The sequence below is a fragment of the Phoenix dactylifera genome, chromosome 6 (assembly GCF_051530095.1).
Source record: "Phoenix dactylifera cultivar Ajwa chromosome 6, Ajwa_hap1_PhDact_Kaust_v1.1, whole genome shotgun sequence".
Taxonomy (NCBI): Eukaryota; Viridiplantae; Streptophyta; class Magnoliopsida; order Arecales; family Arecaceae; genus Phoenix; species Phoenix dactylifera.
Window position 1 is genome coordinate 29464086 of NC_143195.1, and position 12826 is coordinate 29476911.

Consider the following 12826-nt stretch of genomic DNA (forward strand, 5'->3'; position numbering starts at 1 on the left):
AAAAAATACTATTTTAATAGGACAAAAAAATATAATAGATATTACAAAAAAATATAATAGATATTAAAAAAAATATAATAGATATTTAAAATGAACATATATATATTTTTTTAATATCTATTATATTTTTTTGTATATATATATATATATATATATATATATATATATATATATATATATATGTATGTTTTCAGAGATGGATAGAGCTGCAGATTGAGTTGGCTTTTTTGCTGCACACCATCCAGAAGAGATTTTTTTTGGACTGATTTCGATTTTGATTCCGGTTTTTTTTTTTTTTTTTTTTTTTTTTTTTTTTTTTTTTTTTTTTTTTTTTTTTTTTTTTTTTATGTCGCCACGCTGAGGATAGCGTTCATGGCTGATATGGACTACCGTTAATAAAAAAAAAAAACAGCATAAATCCTCCTCTAGAGCACGGGCAAAATAAGGTCTGCAAGATAAAAACGCCGACGCAAAGAGGAAGAGTCCCGAGCGGAAGGAGAAGGAGAGCGATGAAGCCCACACCGATGTCGTATTTGTACGAGCAGGTGAACGCGATGGAGGAGGGAGGGGGCCTGGCGGTGGGGATGGAGGTGGACGACGGCGACCCCGTCGACGTCCTCGGCGAGCTCGAGCGTCCCCCCCTCGACGCCGACTTCTTCAACTCCTTTGAGGACGACTTCGACGACTCCGACGTCTGACCGCAGTGCCGGTATGTCTCTTGTTCTCACCCATTAATATCTTCCATTTTCCATGTCGATCGGGAAATTAGGGTTTTGGAAACCGTGATCGATGGATGGCGACTCGATTCTAGGGTTTCTTTTTCTTCCACTTTGTTTGAAAGATTAGCCTTGGGGGTTTGCAGTGAAAGAGGACATATTTTGTGGTTTATAGTGAAACATTACCTAATTACTCTCTACGCAACATTGAATGATTGCAAGACTGAGTTTTGTGGTTGTTGCTTCAGATTTACAACATGATCCATTACCTAATGCTCTTTAAACCGTGGTGTATGTTCCCTGTAACTTGAGGGCAAATCTACCAAGCTGTCTTAGTTCAATAGTTCAAGTCATTTTTGCACAATGCATAATTCTGTATGCTATCGAAGATAAACTGGTGTTGCTTGCACGCTGGATGAATTCCCAGTTACTATATCTATGTGATATTACCCACGTTGGCAAGGATATGTGGAGAAGAAGAGCTGATGAAAGGGTGGGTTTTTCGGGTTACTAGAAATCACCTTTTAGATGGATTGCAATATATTGAAAAATCTAGGGATGTGGATTAATGGCTTCCATGATCCCTCCTACTTCCCTTTCGTAATTCCTCTCCTTGGTGGATTCGCACCAATGTGGAGATATCTCGCATGTATGGCAGCCAGGCATCCAAACAACCCCTCAGATCATATTAAGAATCTCATATATTTTAGTATGGTTTCAAAAGAAAACTTCACAACTTTCTGTTACGGTGTTTAGAAGTAGCCCTTTCCAATGTAAATTGTTAATTTCCCAAGCTTTTTCAAAAACAAAATGACCCCCTTGTCTGGTGAATCATGAAATTTTCGTTGTTCTATCTAATGGTCTGGTAGTGCTAAAACCATGCACCTCATAATTCTCTTCTCATTGATAAAATTTGTAAGCTTTTTGGAGAAGGGAAAATGTATAAGTTTTTGGGAGAAGGGAAAATGTATAGGTTCTTTTTTCATTTTTGGTGCACTTTTTAACTACAGCCTTATAACAAGATTCTAAATCCTGAGAAGTTTGCTTCTTAGCTACTTGGATCATATCATCTTATATGTGGGATCGTGTTATAGTACACAAGTTTGGGTCAACCTTTTCTTACTGGATTCACAAGTTTGGCCCAATTTTCCAGTTTTATATTGAAATCTTGGCCAGGGAAACTTGAGTCAGTAGAAGGCTTATCATAAGCTCACAACTAGGGATAAGATCCAAAGAACCCATGCACTAGCATTATATATACTAATATTATCAACAAATTCGTATAAAGATAAAAGAAACATGGGGTAATGCACGGTATATTCATGTTTTCCATGTATACATTTACAATATTATAAACAAGTTTTTCAGTATCAACACCCATAGGCAAGCCAGTTGCCCTACATGCGTCGCAGATCATGCTGAAACAAGAAAGGATTTTTTAAAAAAACTCTTTTTAACTAAAAATATCAAAGAAAGGGTTAAACAGTTTCCTCCTGGGTGTCAGTACTAGCACAGCATAATACATCTCTCTCCTGACATGATCGATACTTGAAACCATGATAATAAGTTACTGAGTCACTATGTTATAATAAAATTTGTTGTTTCCATGCATTGTGATAGTTAGGTTATACAAACACTATCTAGGGTACACTAGACATATGCAGTCAAGGCAAGTATAGAACATCTCGTAATAGATAAAAACCTATAATGCTCCACTGTCCAAAGGGCTGACAAAGCAATTGTTATAACAGGCTAAGGATGATGAGAATGGCATCATTGATTAAACAACCTCCTATGGACAATATCACATATTGAAATTGAATCTTAGGTGATATGAAGATGAAAAGTGGGTTTATAAATGAAAGAAAAATTTACTATTTTAGTGGACTGGTGTTTGAGATGATATCATTTTCTTCTCTTGCAATAATTCTCAGCAACAAATGTTAGGAGGATGGTTTTTAGTTTTTACTCTTGAATGAATTTGAGAATAATTTGACGTTGGATTATCCTAGGTTCACCATTTATAAGACAACCATCGATCACTATCCTTGAGAAATTAGTAACTCATTAAAAGAGGGTTCCTACGTAGTATATTACATGGGATGCTGCTTGTCATATTACTATCACTCTAGAAAATGGCCTGTAACATATTCCTAAATAACAAGTGTTCCCCATTTTGAGCCTTCATACTTTGGATCTTAAAAGGCAAAGACTTATCAACACCAGAAGAATAGTTAAGTTTGAGCAATGTCTTCTTGAGGAAAATGGCTAATTACTTTATCTAAATTTTAATATGGATAAGATCTTTAGTTGAATCTACATTCTTTGATCTCTTTATGCCATCTTACACTTCCTGTTTGGTAACATAACCTTGTTTGGCCGCATAACTCTTACTGATTTCTCTCCTTTTGTACTTACAGACAAATGCTTGATGGGGAAAGCTCTTTGCAAGGAGGACTCTTAATTATATATATTGCTGGAAACTTATTTATGTCTGGGTTTCTTGTCATTATTTTCTGCCAAATGTTGGAATCACTGAAACCCTGGAACCACCTTTTGCATGGTTGTTGGACTTCAAAGGGTTTGAACCTGTGAAAGCTTAATAGTTTGGTTTCAGCTCTGGCTTTGAGTTTAAAGCTTGCTTCTGCTTGTACTTGTGCTGATGAATTTGAAGTGAATATAAACCTTGGTTCAACCATCTAATTTGGGTTACATCTTCAAGCATAGGCAGCAGCAGACATGCTACTGAAATACTTATTTCTGAAGTCATTACTTTCTATGTTCCTGCTAATAATGTACAAGGGGCTGGAAGGACATTCAACTTTGTTTGATTAATTTATGGAGGGTGTCTGCCTGAATTCTCTAGTTGATCATGAAATGACATTATTATTGCACAAAAATCTCTAGAAAATTTTAGGAGGCAGAGAAGTGTGTGTGTAGATACATACATACATACATAAAGAAGTGTTGGGTTGGGTACATACATACATACACAAAGAGGTGTTGGGTTGGGTTAGAAATATATGTTAGGATTATCAATACCAGGTAAGCTGTGCAAGGCAGAAATGAATCAAACAAATTTAAATCTTCGTAGGTTATTGACAAAGTTAGTCCAGCATTCATAAATCTTTTAATAAGTAGAAAGAGAAAGTACCCCTGCTTTTGAATATTGGACTTATAATGAAGATTGTGTAAATATTGTAGAACTAGCTCAACACACACACAAACACACATGCAAATGTAAGGTTTCTTGTGCTATGGAAGCAGTATTATGATTTTTCACTTCTTTAAGTCATAGCCTTATGTAAAACTCCTTGGGCCACGAACCTGAAATCCCTCATTGAAAAGATGCAAAGCTATGATGGAGATAGCTTGACATCAAGAGTAGATGGCAAACAAGTATTGATAAAGAAGATAATCTGTATTCAGGGAATGTGCACTGCCTTCCAGATGTTAGAAAATCTATACAGCCTTATTACTCCTAGTAAATGAGTCCCATTATTCATTCATCTTTTACTGCTATACACTTATATCCGTTGCTATGTATTAAATATGACAAGTGAAGGCATTGTTCTCTATCAAGAGTTGCTTCCATGCTGTGAAAATACTATTCAGATTTTACAATTGGATTCTGGAGGCGATTGGATTATTAGTGTGATATTCAAACTGTGCCAGGCGTTGAAATTTGCAACATAGTATGGCATGTAGGAAGCGATACATGTAGGAAGCGATACATGTTACATGACCGGGTAGCTGGAATTGGTTTAGAGCTTGTGACTTATTTCATGCTATACTTGTCTAAGAGCAATTCAGTAGGCAGGGATAGCATCAGAATTGGTTATGTTGTTTTGTGCATTTTTTTCATGGATGTTTTTACTTTATGTGCATATCTTCGTAGTAATCTGGCTCGAAATTTGAGCAGTCAGCAAGTTCATCTATAAATTGTCGTAAAGCATGTATTTGGATTGGGATTGCTGGTGCGAGGAGCTGCCATGAACTTAAAGAGTTACCCAGAAAACTTTAAAAATCCAGGCTGCGATTCTTGCTGCTACTCTGAAAGTGGTGTCATCACACTACTCCCAAATCATACCACTTTATCAGTAAGGCTCCTCTATGTCTCTCTCGTCCCCCCCTCTCCCTCCTTTTCCATTCTTTTTTTTTGTTTCTTTTTCTTTTTATTTCTATGGCCACTGCTGTTGACATATTGATTGATATTTTATGTGTTTTATCTTGTAATTGGTCATCTTGGCGTAGCCTTAGAGGATGAAGCAGTCACATTATCATGCTTGCAATTAAGGTATAGCTCTGTATCATGTCATGCTCCACACACACAAATGAAACTCTGATTTGATGTTGATTCCTTGATCTATTAGCTCCTTTCTAATAATGGGACTTGCGTTCTGATCTCATGATGGAGGATTTGATCCACAGTATTTGATTTGTTTTCTCTGGAAAGACTCATGGGATCTTGCAGAGTTGTCCGTTTGATTCTTTGCACCCATTTTATGGAACATGTTGCAATATAAACAGGCGCAAAAGATCAATGTCTGTGAACATTAGTTACTCAGAATAATTTCATTACGGTCGAATTGAAATCTGCACTATTTTACCACTGAATGCTTGCTTAGATGATATCATCTCCTGTTACTTTGGAAAGGGGATGGGAATTCGATATCAAGTGGTGTTAGTCCTCCTTTTGACCCTCAATTAACCATGTCCGGATTTCACGGGCTTTGACTCGTTTCTGTCCGGATATAAACTTCAGTCTAAGGTGAACGGATAAGGATTAGCCGTCGGGAGAATTTTATGTATATGTATATAAAAAGCCAAGAGCGGCACCATTTTATATGAATTAATGGAATGGTGGACTTGCGGCTTTTGAAGAAGAGACAGTGAACGAGCCACATAACCAAGTCTTTGGACGGCTGAGAGAGAGATACGGAAGTTGATGACGGTGGGCACATTTTATGCATGTAGGACGAGGTATGAACATAGTGTCATCTTTAATTATTTCATCAAAGATTTTGTTAGTAAACATAACATTAGTCTGCAGGATATTGGAATTGGTCCAGTTTGTCACATCATGATAAATTTGGAGGTATATTTGATTGGAAAATGTTGAACTCTAGAAAGAAAATAGAAATTAGTTACTTTCATTCTTGCTGTTTAATTAGAGAGATTCCGGAGGCAATGAAAATATCCTAAATCTTCAAAATTTAATCTCTGCGCTCTTCTAGTATTTAAATCTGATTCCAATTTCAGTCACGAACCAAAAATATGGTCATTCTGATTCTCATTCTAATCTATTTTAATTCTAATTTTCATTTTGATTTCAATCCCCATCTAAATACATCCTTACTCTCGAAGAGATTTTTCGCGCTTGAGTTTTTATCTCTTAATTTTTTTTTTCCTTTCATTTTTGTGGTTCAGCTCTCAAGCTTGAGCTTAGTTAGACAACCTCTCTCTTCACAGTCTACAGACAAATTTTCATATGAAGGTTCTCCGGACAATAATAATATTCTAATCTATAAAATCTTTGATCATAGAAGAGGCCAAAGAAATTTATTTTTAAAACAAGCCGGCCGAAATCTGGAAGGTATTGAGCATAATAGCATATGTAACTTGGAAGCAATCAAAAAGATGGTTCTCTTGTTTATTATTACATAGGTGACTTCCCATGATGAGCATCATTGCTCCTCCCTCTCTGTCTCTCTGCGTCTCTGTCTCTCTGCGCACGCTCGCACTCGTGCTTATTGATGTGAATGCGCGCATGCTATTTGAAACTGCGAACCTGTGACATTGGTCTGAAAAGAAAAAAAAAAAAAATAGCCATTTTTAATCCCATACTAAAATATCTTTGACTTGTGCGTCCGGGACATTCTTTGAACCTCAAAACCATGACCCTGCTCTGAGCCAGAGTGCCTTGACCGCCGCACTCCATCTTGAAGTAGGTTTTAAGAATCAGAAGTCTAGCCATATAAATTTTGTATTCAACCAATGACTCCCCTAGTTATGTGGCTGTAGACCTTCTCCCCTAACATCTTCCTACGAAGGGGAAGGAAAATATATTACTTAGGAGAAGAAACCATTAAAATAGATTGCTGCGAATTCTAAAGTATTGTATTAAACTTGCACATTTCCTTTCTCCTCTCATTCCAAAATGTATTGGGTTTTTAATAAAACTTCAAAAATAGAATTTGCTATAAAAGAAAAAGTCCCATCATAAAAGAAATTTGCTCGCCTACAATTAAAAGTCTTCAATTACTACAGACTTTGACATTTAAATTGTAAGGATACTCTCAAAGAAAATTTGCAGGAAACAAACTATGCAGAGTACCGCATGCATGCTTCTAGTTATCCTCCTTTCCAATAATCCCGTTGCATAAATCTGACTGACCAATTGACAGGACTCTTCTTGGATGCTCTTAGGTTATGAAAATGAGCACCTGCAGGTAAGAATAATTATACCATGCATCATATTTCTCATTCCTATTGGCCTTATTCATCATGCAGCATGTTTCGGATTGCCGCTGTCCTCACTTTATCTTGAATTGTTTCGATGGTGCATCTGATGTAGGGTATAATTTTTCGTAGCTAAGGGTCAATATATGAGGTGCCTTCAGATCTAATGTGGGAAAGAGATGGCCTATTCCCACGGGCAACACCCCAAGTCCGCTGGTCCCAACAGTCCCTTGTTGAGAAAATTCACCTCTCAAGCTAGGACAAAGATGTTTGCCTTCTCCTACCAGTCATGCTTGTGACTGCAACAACCTACATCTACAAGCTGACAAGCAAACAAACAGAAGCACTAAAGATTTTGACCGGATCCGACCTATCATGGATCCAACATGTATTTTAGACAAGGTCTTGGGTTAGATATTTTTTGTATCGATGTCAATCTGGCTGTTTCAGATAAAGTTGGTTAGGTGTGACCAATATAGCAACGGAGGTGGGATATATCTTCCAAAGATTCGCCCTCCTTTCCACAAATCCACCGGTGAATCATTTGCTGGTTGCTTCGAAATTTATACAGGTGGATGAATTATAGAGTTAGAGTGCTTTGACATCCATGCAATGGGTGATCAAATAGTGGATTCGTGGATTCACACGAAAGAAAGAAGGTGAATCCTTTTCTTCACTCCAAATAAGCAACCCTATCCTATAGCATCATGAATGTGGGTAACTTGGTGACGCTTGGACCACCAATTGATGAGACACCTGGTGGTCCAAATGGCTTTAATATCTGGTTGGCTGTTTGTACCATGTTGGTCAACCCGTCATGCTCGATGTGTGGCTCAAGTAATTCACATAAGGAGTTTCGGTGAAAAGTTGAAAGATTGAATAATTGATCAAGAACTTCAACTCACAAAATGCATGAATATTTGGACTGGTAACGCAAAAACCTATTAGTCCATTACCAAGGTTATATTGGTTAGGCATAAGAGAGGGGTTCACTTCAGAAATCTCCTCCAACAGTAAGAGATATTGAAGGAGGCTTCCAAGAAAAGAAAAAAAATAAAACCACCAACATGATGCATTAATTCCTCTAAGCTCTTTTCTTGTGGAGGAAATAAGAGGACTTTCTATTGAGAAAGAAATTTTAAAAAAAATATTGGATTTGAAGGTCCTCTTGTGTTCTCTCGTGTTGAAGCTTTAGTTATATACCAAGGCACTTGAGGTCTCTGAGACAAGATAGTATGAAAAGGATTTGGCCGGGGCCAGAGTCAAGAAAATAAATTCCCCAAAGCCAAGGTAATTGGGAGGCCTCTTGTCAATTGCTTGGTGTTGGATCTTTCCATAGTAGCTATACAATTATATTAAAGATATTTTGCATGAATACCCTCCTACATATCAAATTTTACATTAATATTCTTTTAAAATTGATATTTGTATGTATACTCTCGTAAAACACATGTTTTGCTATTATTAGAGAAAGCTCTATGTTCCGAACATTTCCTGAAAGTAGACGATACATTTTAAATCTTAATGCAGGCATGGCATATCTCGTTGAATCAGTCTTTTTCGCCACATCGCATATAATGGGAATCGAACCCAATTCTTCCACGACCCCCCACGAATGGTCTTCCCTTAACTCAATTAACTACGAAAATTTCTGTGGTTGCCTAGTTGTTGTCAATTCTCATAAGTCATCCTTTTTTTTATCCTTATTTTTGCATATGTACCTGCATCATCTAATGCCGTTAAAAAATTAACGATTTCAAATTAAAATGACTAAAATATTCTTAATAGATAGTTGTGCAAAAAGAAATATTTATAAGGCAATCATGATAGAGGACAAAACAATAATTTTAAAATTTTATTTTATTTTTTAATTAAAATAAATATGATTTTATTAATGGTGTTAGAAAATCATTATATTAGGGGCATTTGTACAAAAATAATATTTTATAAGGTCACAAAAATAAATATAAATTTTAAAAAGGTATTTACGCAGATTTGAATTTTTAAAAAGATATTCATATAAAAAAAAATCCTATATTAAAATATTATGTATCCCCTATTGCAAGTGAAATATAGTCCTTTCATCGTGAACATTATTATCTTTCCTTATGACTATGAATTATATGTTTTCCACCATGTTTGTGTGCATATAGATGGCCATGGAAGTATACTTGCATCCATGTTTGTTGCTTCTTGTGGTTGCCCTGTTAATTCACCATATTTTTTACTCCACATACTCTTCCTCATCTTGAGCATGGTTGATTGCTCTAAGGATCATTCATAAACCTTCCTAAATAGCTCTTGAAAACTCTCCACTGTGATGCTTGCTTGCTGTTGATCGACCACCATCTCACCACACAGCGAATTCCACCAGCCCCTGCATGACAAGTACCCTGAATCCGGCTAAATTGAGTACTTTACGCGGAATCCTGTCCTGTGTTTCGCAGCTGATTGTCCCCATCATCCTGGAAATCGGGTACATCAGAAAGTTTTTTAGTTTTATGTATACCATCGGAGCCGCTTGATTGCTCCAACTCTGGCCGTCCGATCTCTGAACCCGCGATAGGGCAGGACCCGTCTTTCGCTGCCGCACGTGTCTTTTGTGGTTCCCTCACGGTGAACTTAGGGAGTGGCGGTAACTGGTGGATAGAGTCACCGGAAGGAGACAACTCAGCCCAGGCGGGGGAGGGCGGACTCGCTATGTCGGCGTCTTGGTCAAATAGCCGAAATGCAATGTTCCAATCAGAAGCTGACACGTTGCCACGTTGCTATAGCCTTGGTCAATCTTTGACCGGATAGGGACAAGCCGCGTACTCGCCGCCCTTGCGATCTCGTCCAAATATCGCGCTACATGTCTCGCGACACTTGGCACGAGCTAGTTTTTTTGCGGTTTTTTTTGGATTTTAAAACATTAAAATTTAGTTGATGATAACAAAAGAACACCAACAGCATTAAAACTTAGTTGATGACAACAATAAAAAGGATGGGGTTTTCTATTAATATAATAAACAAAGTTATTAGAGACAAAGTCAAACATTAAGAGTAAATTATAAATTTAAAGATCAGCTATATAAAACAAAAAATAAATATAAAAATAGTATACATTGTCTTTGCTGATGAATAATTTATTATCTCTACTTATCCATGTAGTGATGAGTGGTGATGCTTCACTAGTGGCCCTAAAAATCAAATTTGAATAGATCTATGAGCTTCACAATGCAAAAGAGAGTGACGCCTTAAGTTATCAAGCGTTACTAGTAGAATTTGGTATGCCCAAATTATTCGATAGTTGTGTCTCAAACACAAAATGAAAGGATGATGAAAGTTTGAAGCCAAATCATTAATTTTTGTGTATTTTTTAATTTTGATTATATAGTTGGTGCTGATGATCTATGCATTTTAATCTGCCAACTAACCTAAAATTGAAACAATTTTAAAGGCATTTATTCAGATAGATATTACGTGACTATATCCTAAAATTGAAACAATTTTAAAGGCATTAACTGGAGCAAGTTTGATTAAGCCAAAATTATCTAAAAATTATCACTCAATTGCTAACCGAAACTAGTGTTTTTTTTATAATTTTCTTTACTTTAATGTGTTGTGGCTATAAATGACATTTCAAATAGACATTGCCCATAATCATATGCATGCAGTAAGTGACAAAATATCCTGGGCCCTTGGTTTTTAATATTCCGGGCTGAAAAATTATCAAACTATTTCTCTTTTCCTTTCGGATTTCATACCTATAGATGGACTCATGATAAAAAAAAGGACTAAAACCCCTCACCTTCTACATTTCCGTCAAAGTAATGAATAGAGATTCCCCCAACCCTGGCCTTCTCCGTATGATATAAGAAACAGCAACTCTACCAACAGCCCTTCTCCTAAGGTTATCTTTTTCGTCTCCCTGCTCCTCATTCTTTTCCCTCCTCCATGGCCACAAGCTCAAACCCAGATGCAATGGAGATTGATGCCCCCACCCTCTCCATCACCGTGGAGAGGAACCCTCCCGAGTCACGATTGTTGGAGCTTGGCATCAAGTCGTGGCCCAAGTGAGTTTCCCCTTCTTAGCCTTCGCTCTTCTCTTGGTTCTTTCTGAGCAAAGGGAGGATCTAACTTCTGCTGGCTAGTTATATTAGAGTAAGAATGTAAGCTGTACTCAATACTTTTCCTAGAAGGACACTTGCACCGCAACTATCTCACCATATTGCAGTTGTTGCGGGGTTCCTTTTGTTTAATCTTCTCTTTTGTTTATTATTGTTGATCTACAGGTGGGGTTGCCCTCCAGGGAAGTTCCCTCTTAAGTACGATGCAGAGGAGACGTGTTATCTCCTCAGAGGAAAGGTGAAGGCCTACATGAAGGGATCCTCCGAATGTGTAGAGTTTGGTGCCGGAGATCTCGTGGTCTTCCCCAAGGGACTCAGTTGCACTTGGGATGTCTTGGTGGCTGTCGATAAGCACTACAAATTCGATCCATCTTCTTAGCTATCTCCTGTTCTTCTGCTTCTTCTTCTTCTTCTTCTTTCACTTTCTTCTTTTATACCAATGTAAGCTTCTTCTTTTATATTTGATCGCTTTGTAGTTATTTATTAACTTAGGGGGCGTTTAATTAAGTTGTGATTTCAGTCAAAAGAACCCATCAGTCAATGCAGGCCCCATTCAAAGTAATCTTATTTATTCCTTTGAATGAGCTTTGAATGCTTCTTTGACCACCACCACCTTGTGGGTGAGGGCAGGAGTTCTATATATCCACAGCCCCTCAACTTTTGTATCTTGTAAGCATTTTAAATGAATGATGGTTGTTGCTCTTTGTGTTTGTTCTCTTTGTTTATTCATTTATTCTAATGCCCGCATTTCTAGGGTTTAGCTTATCAATGGCATTCAGTGTGATGATGGACATGTAGGGGTTGGTTGGTCGGAGCAAGTAGCGTGGGTTTGGTGTTACTAAGGTGGAAGCAAAGATGGGTACAAGGAGAAATATACCAAGGTCCGAGGGTTTCCTAGTTCTAGTAAGAGGATAGTGGATGGTCGTAGCCTTGGTGTCTTTGGCTTGCCTTTTGGAATGGCGTTCGGAGGCATGCATCACGCTTGAACCACTTGGCGTGTTTGCGTCCTCTTGGATGGATGCATGCGTTTGACAGCCATCAATGTCACGCTTTAATTTTGTCCTGGAACTTCAAGGAGACCTCACCTTGCTGCATTTGGTTTTTGCTAATCATGAGTCAGTCTCTTCATCAGCAGCTGCCTGTTTGTTTGAACTTAAGTGATTGTAACATCTGGCTGGATTGATTTCATGGATATTTGTTACTGTTTGGCTGTTTGCTAAATCCTAAGCTTTTGTCATCACTGATGAAGAAGCATGCTTTTTCTAGCCATGCTATAAAGAATATCTCTCAATCTAGGAAAGCAACATATGACCTGGATGCTTACTGTAAAATAGATTTGCCTTTTTTTTTTCTTTTCGTATTGCACTTTAAAAGAACAAATAAAAGAATAAAAAAGAAATTTTTGTTAAATTATAATATTTGATTTTAGTATTTGCAACTTCAAAGCTTTTGGCAGCCAAAAAGTTGCTACTAAAAATCATAAATTGCCATCAAAGAATTATCATTATGAAGCAGCTGCAAAAAAATCTCTACAGGCAC

The 12826-nt window shown here is 37.2% G+C and overlaps 1 protein-coding gene and 1 long non-coding RNA gene across 4 annotated transcripts; both read left to right on the forward strand.

Moving 5' to 3' along the window:
• Window positions 1-274: 274 nt before the first annotated feature.
• LOC103702880 (uncharacterized) lies at window positions 275-5073 on the forward strand. 2 transcript variants are annotated; one of them, XR_603371.4, is made up of 3 exons: window positions 275-709; window positions 3137-4816; window positions 4971-5073. It is a non-coding gene; the product is annotated as an uncharacterized LOC103702880 (long non-coding RNA). The 2 variants fall into 2 exon arrangements; XR_015988000.2 differs by having other exon boundaries at window positions 410-709; window positions 3137-3680; window positions 3717-5073.
• A 5919-nt stretch (window positions 5074-10992) lies between these two features.
• Window positions 10993-12624, forward strand: LOC120105908 (uncharacterized). 2 transcript variants are annotated; one of them, XR_015988001.2, is made up of 3 exons: window positions 10993-11233; window positions 11453-11956; window positions 12042-12624. XR_015988001.2 is itself a non-coding variant. In XM_039118673.3 (2 exons), exons 1-2 carry the CDS (start codon window positions 11115-11117, stop codon window positions 11664-11666), a joined length of 333 nt encoding a protein of 110 aa, XP_038974601.1. In that variant the 5' UTR covers window positions 10993-11114; the 3' UTR covers window positions 11667-11989. The 2 variants fall into 2 exon arrangements, 1 of the variants encoding a protein (XP_038974601.1); XM_039118673.3 differs by lacking the exon at window positions 12042-12624 and having other exon boundaries at window positions 11453-11989.
• Window positions 12625-12826: the final 202 nt, after the last annotated feature.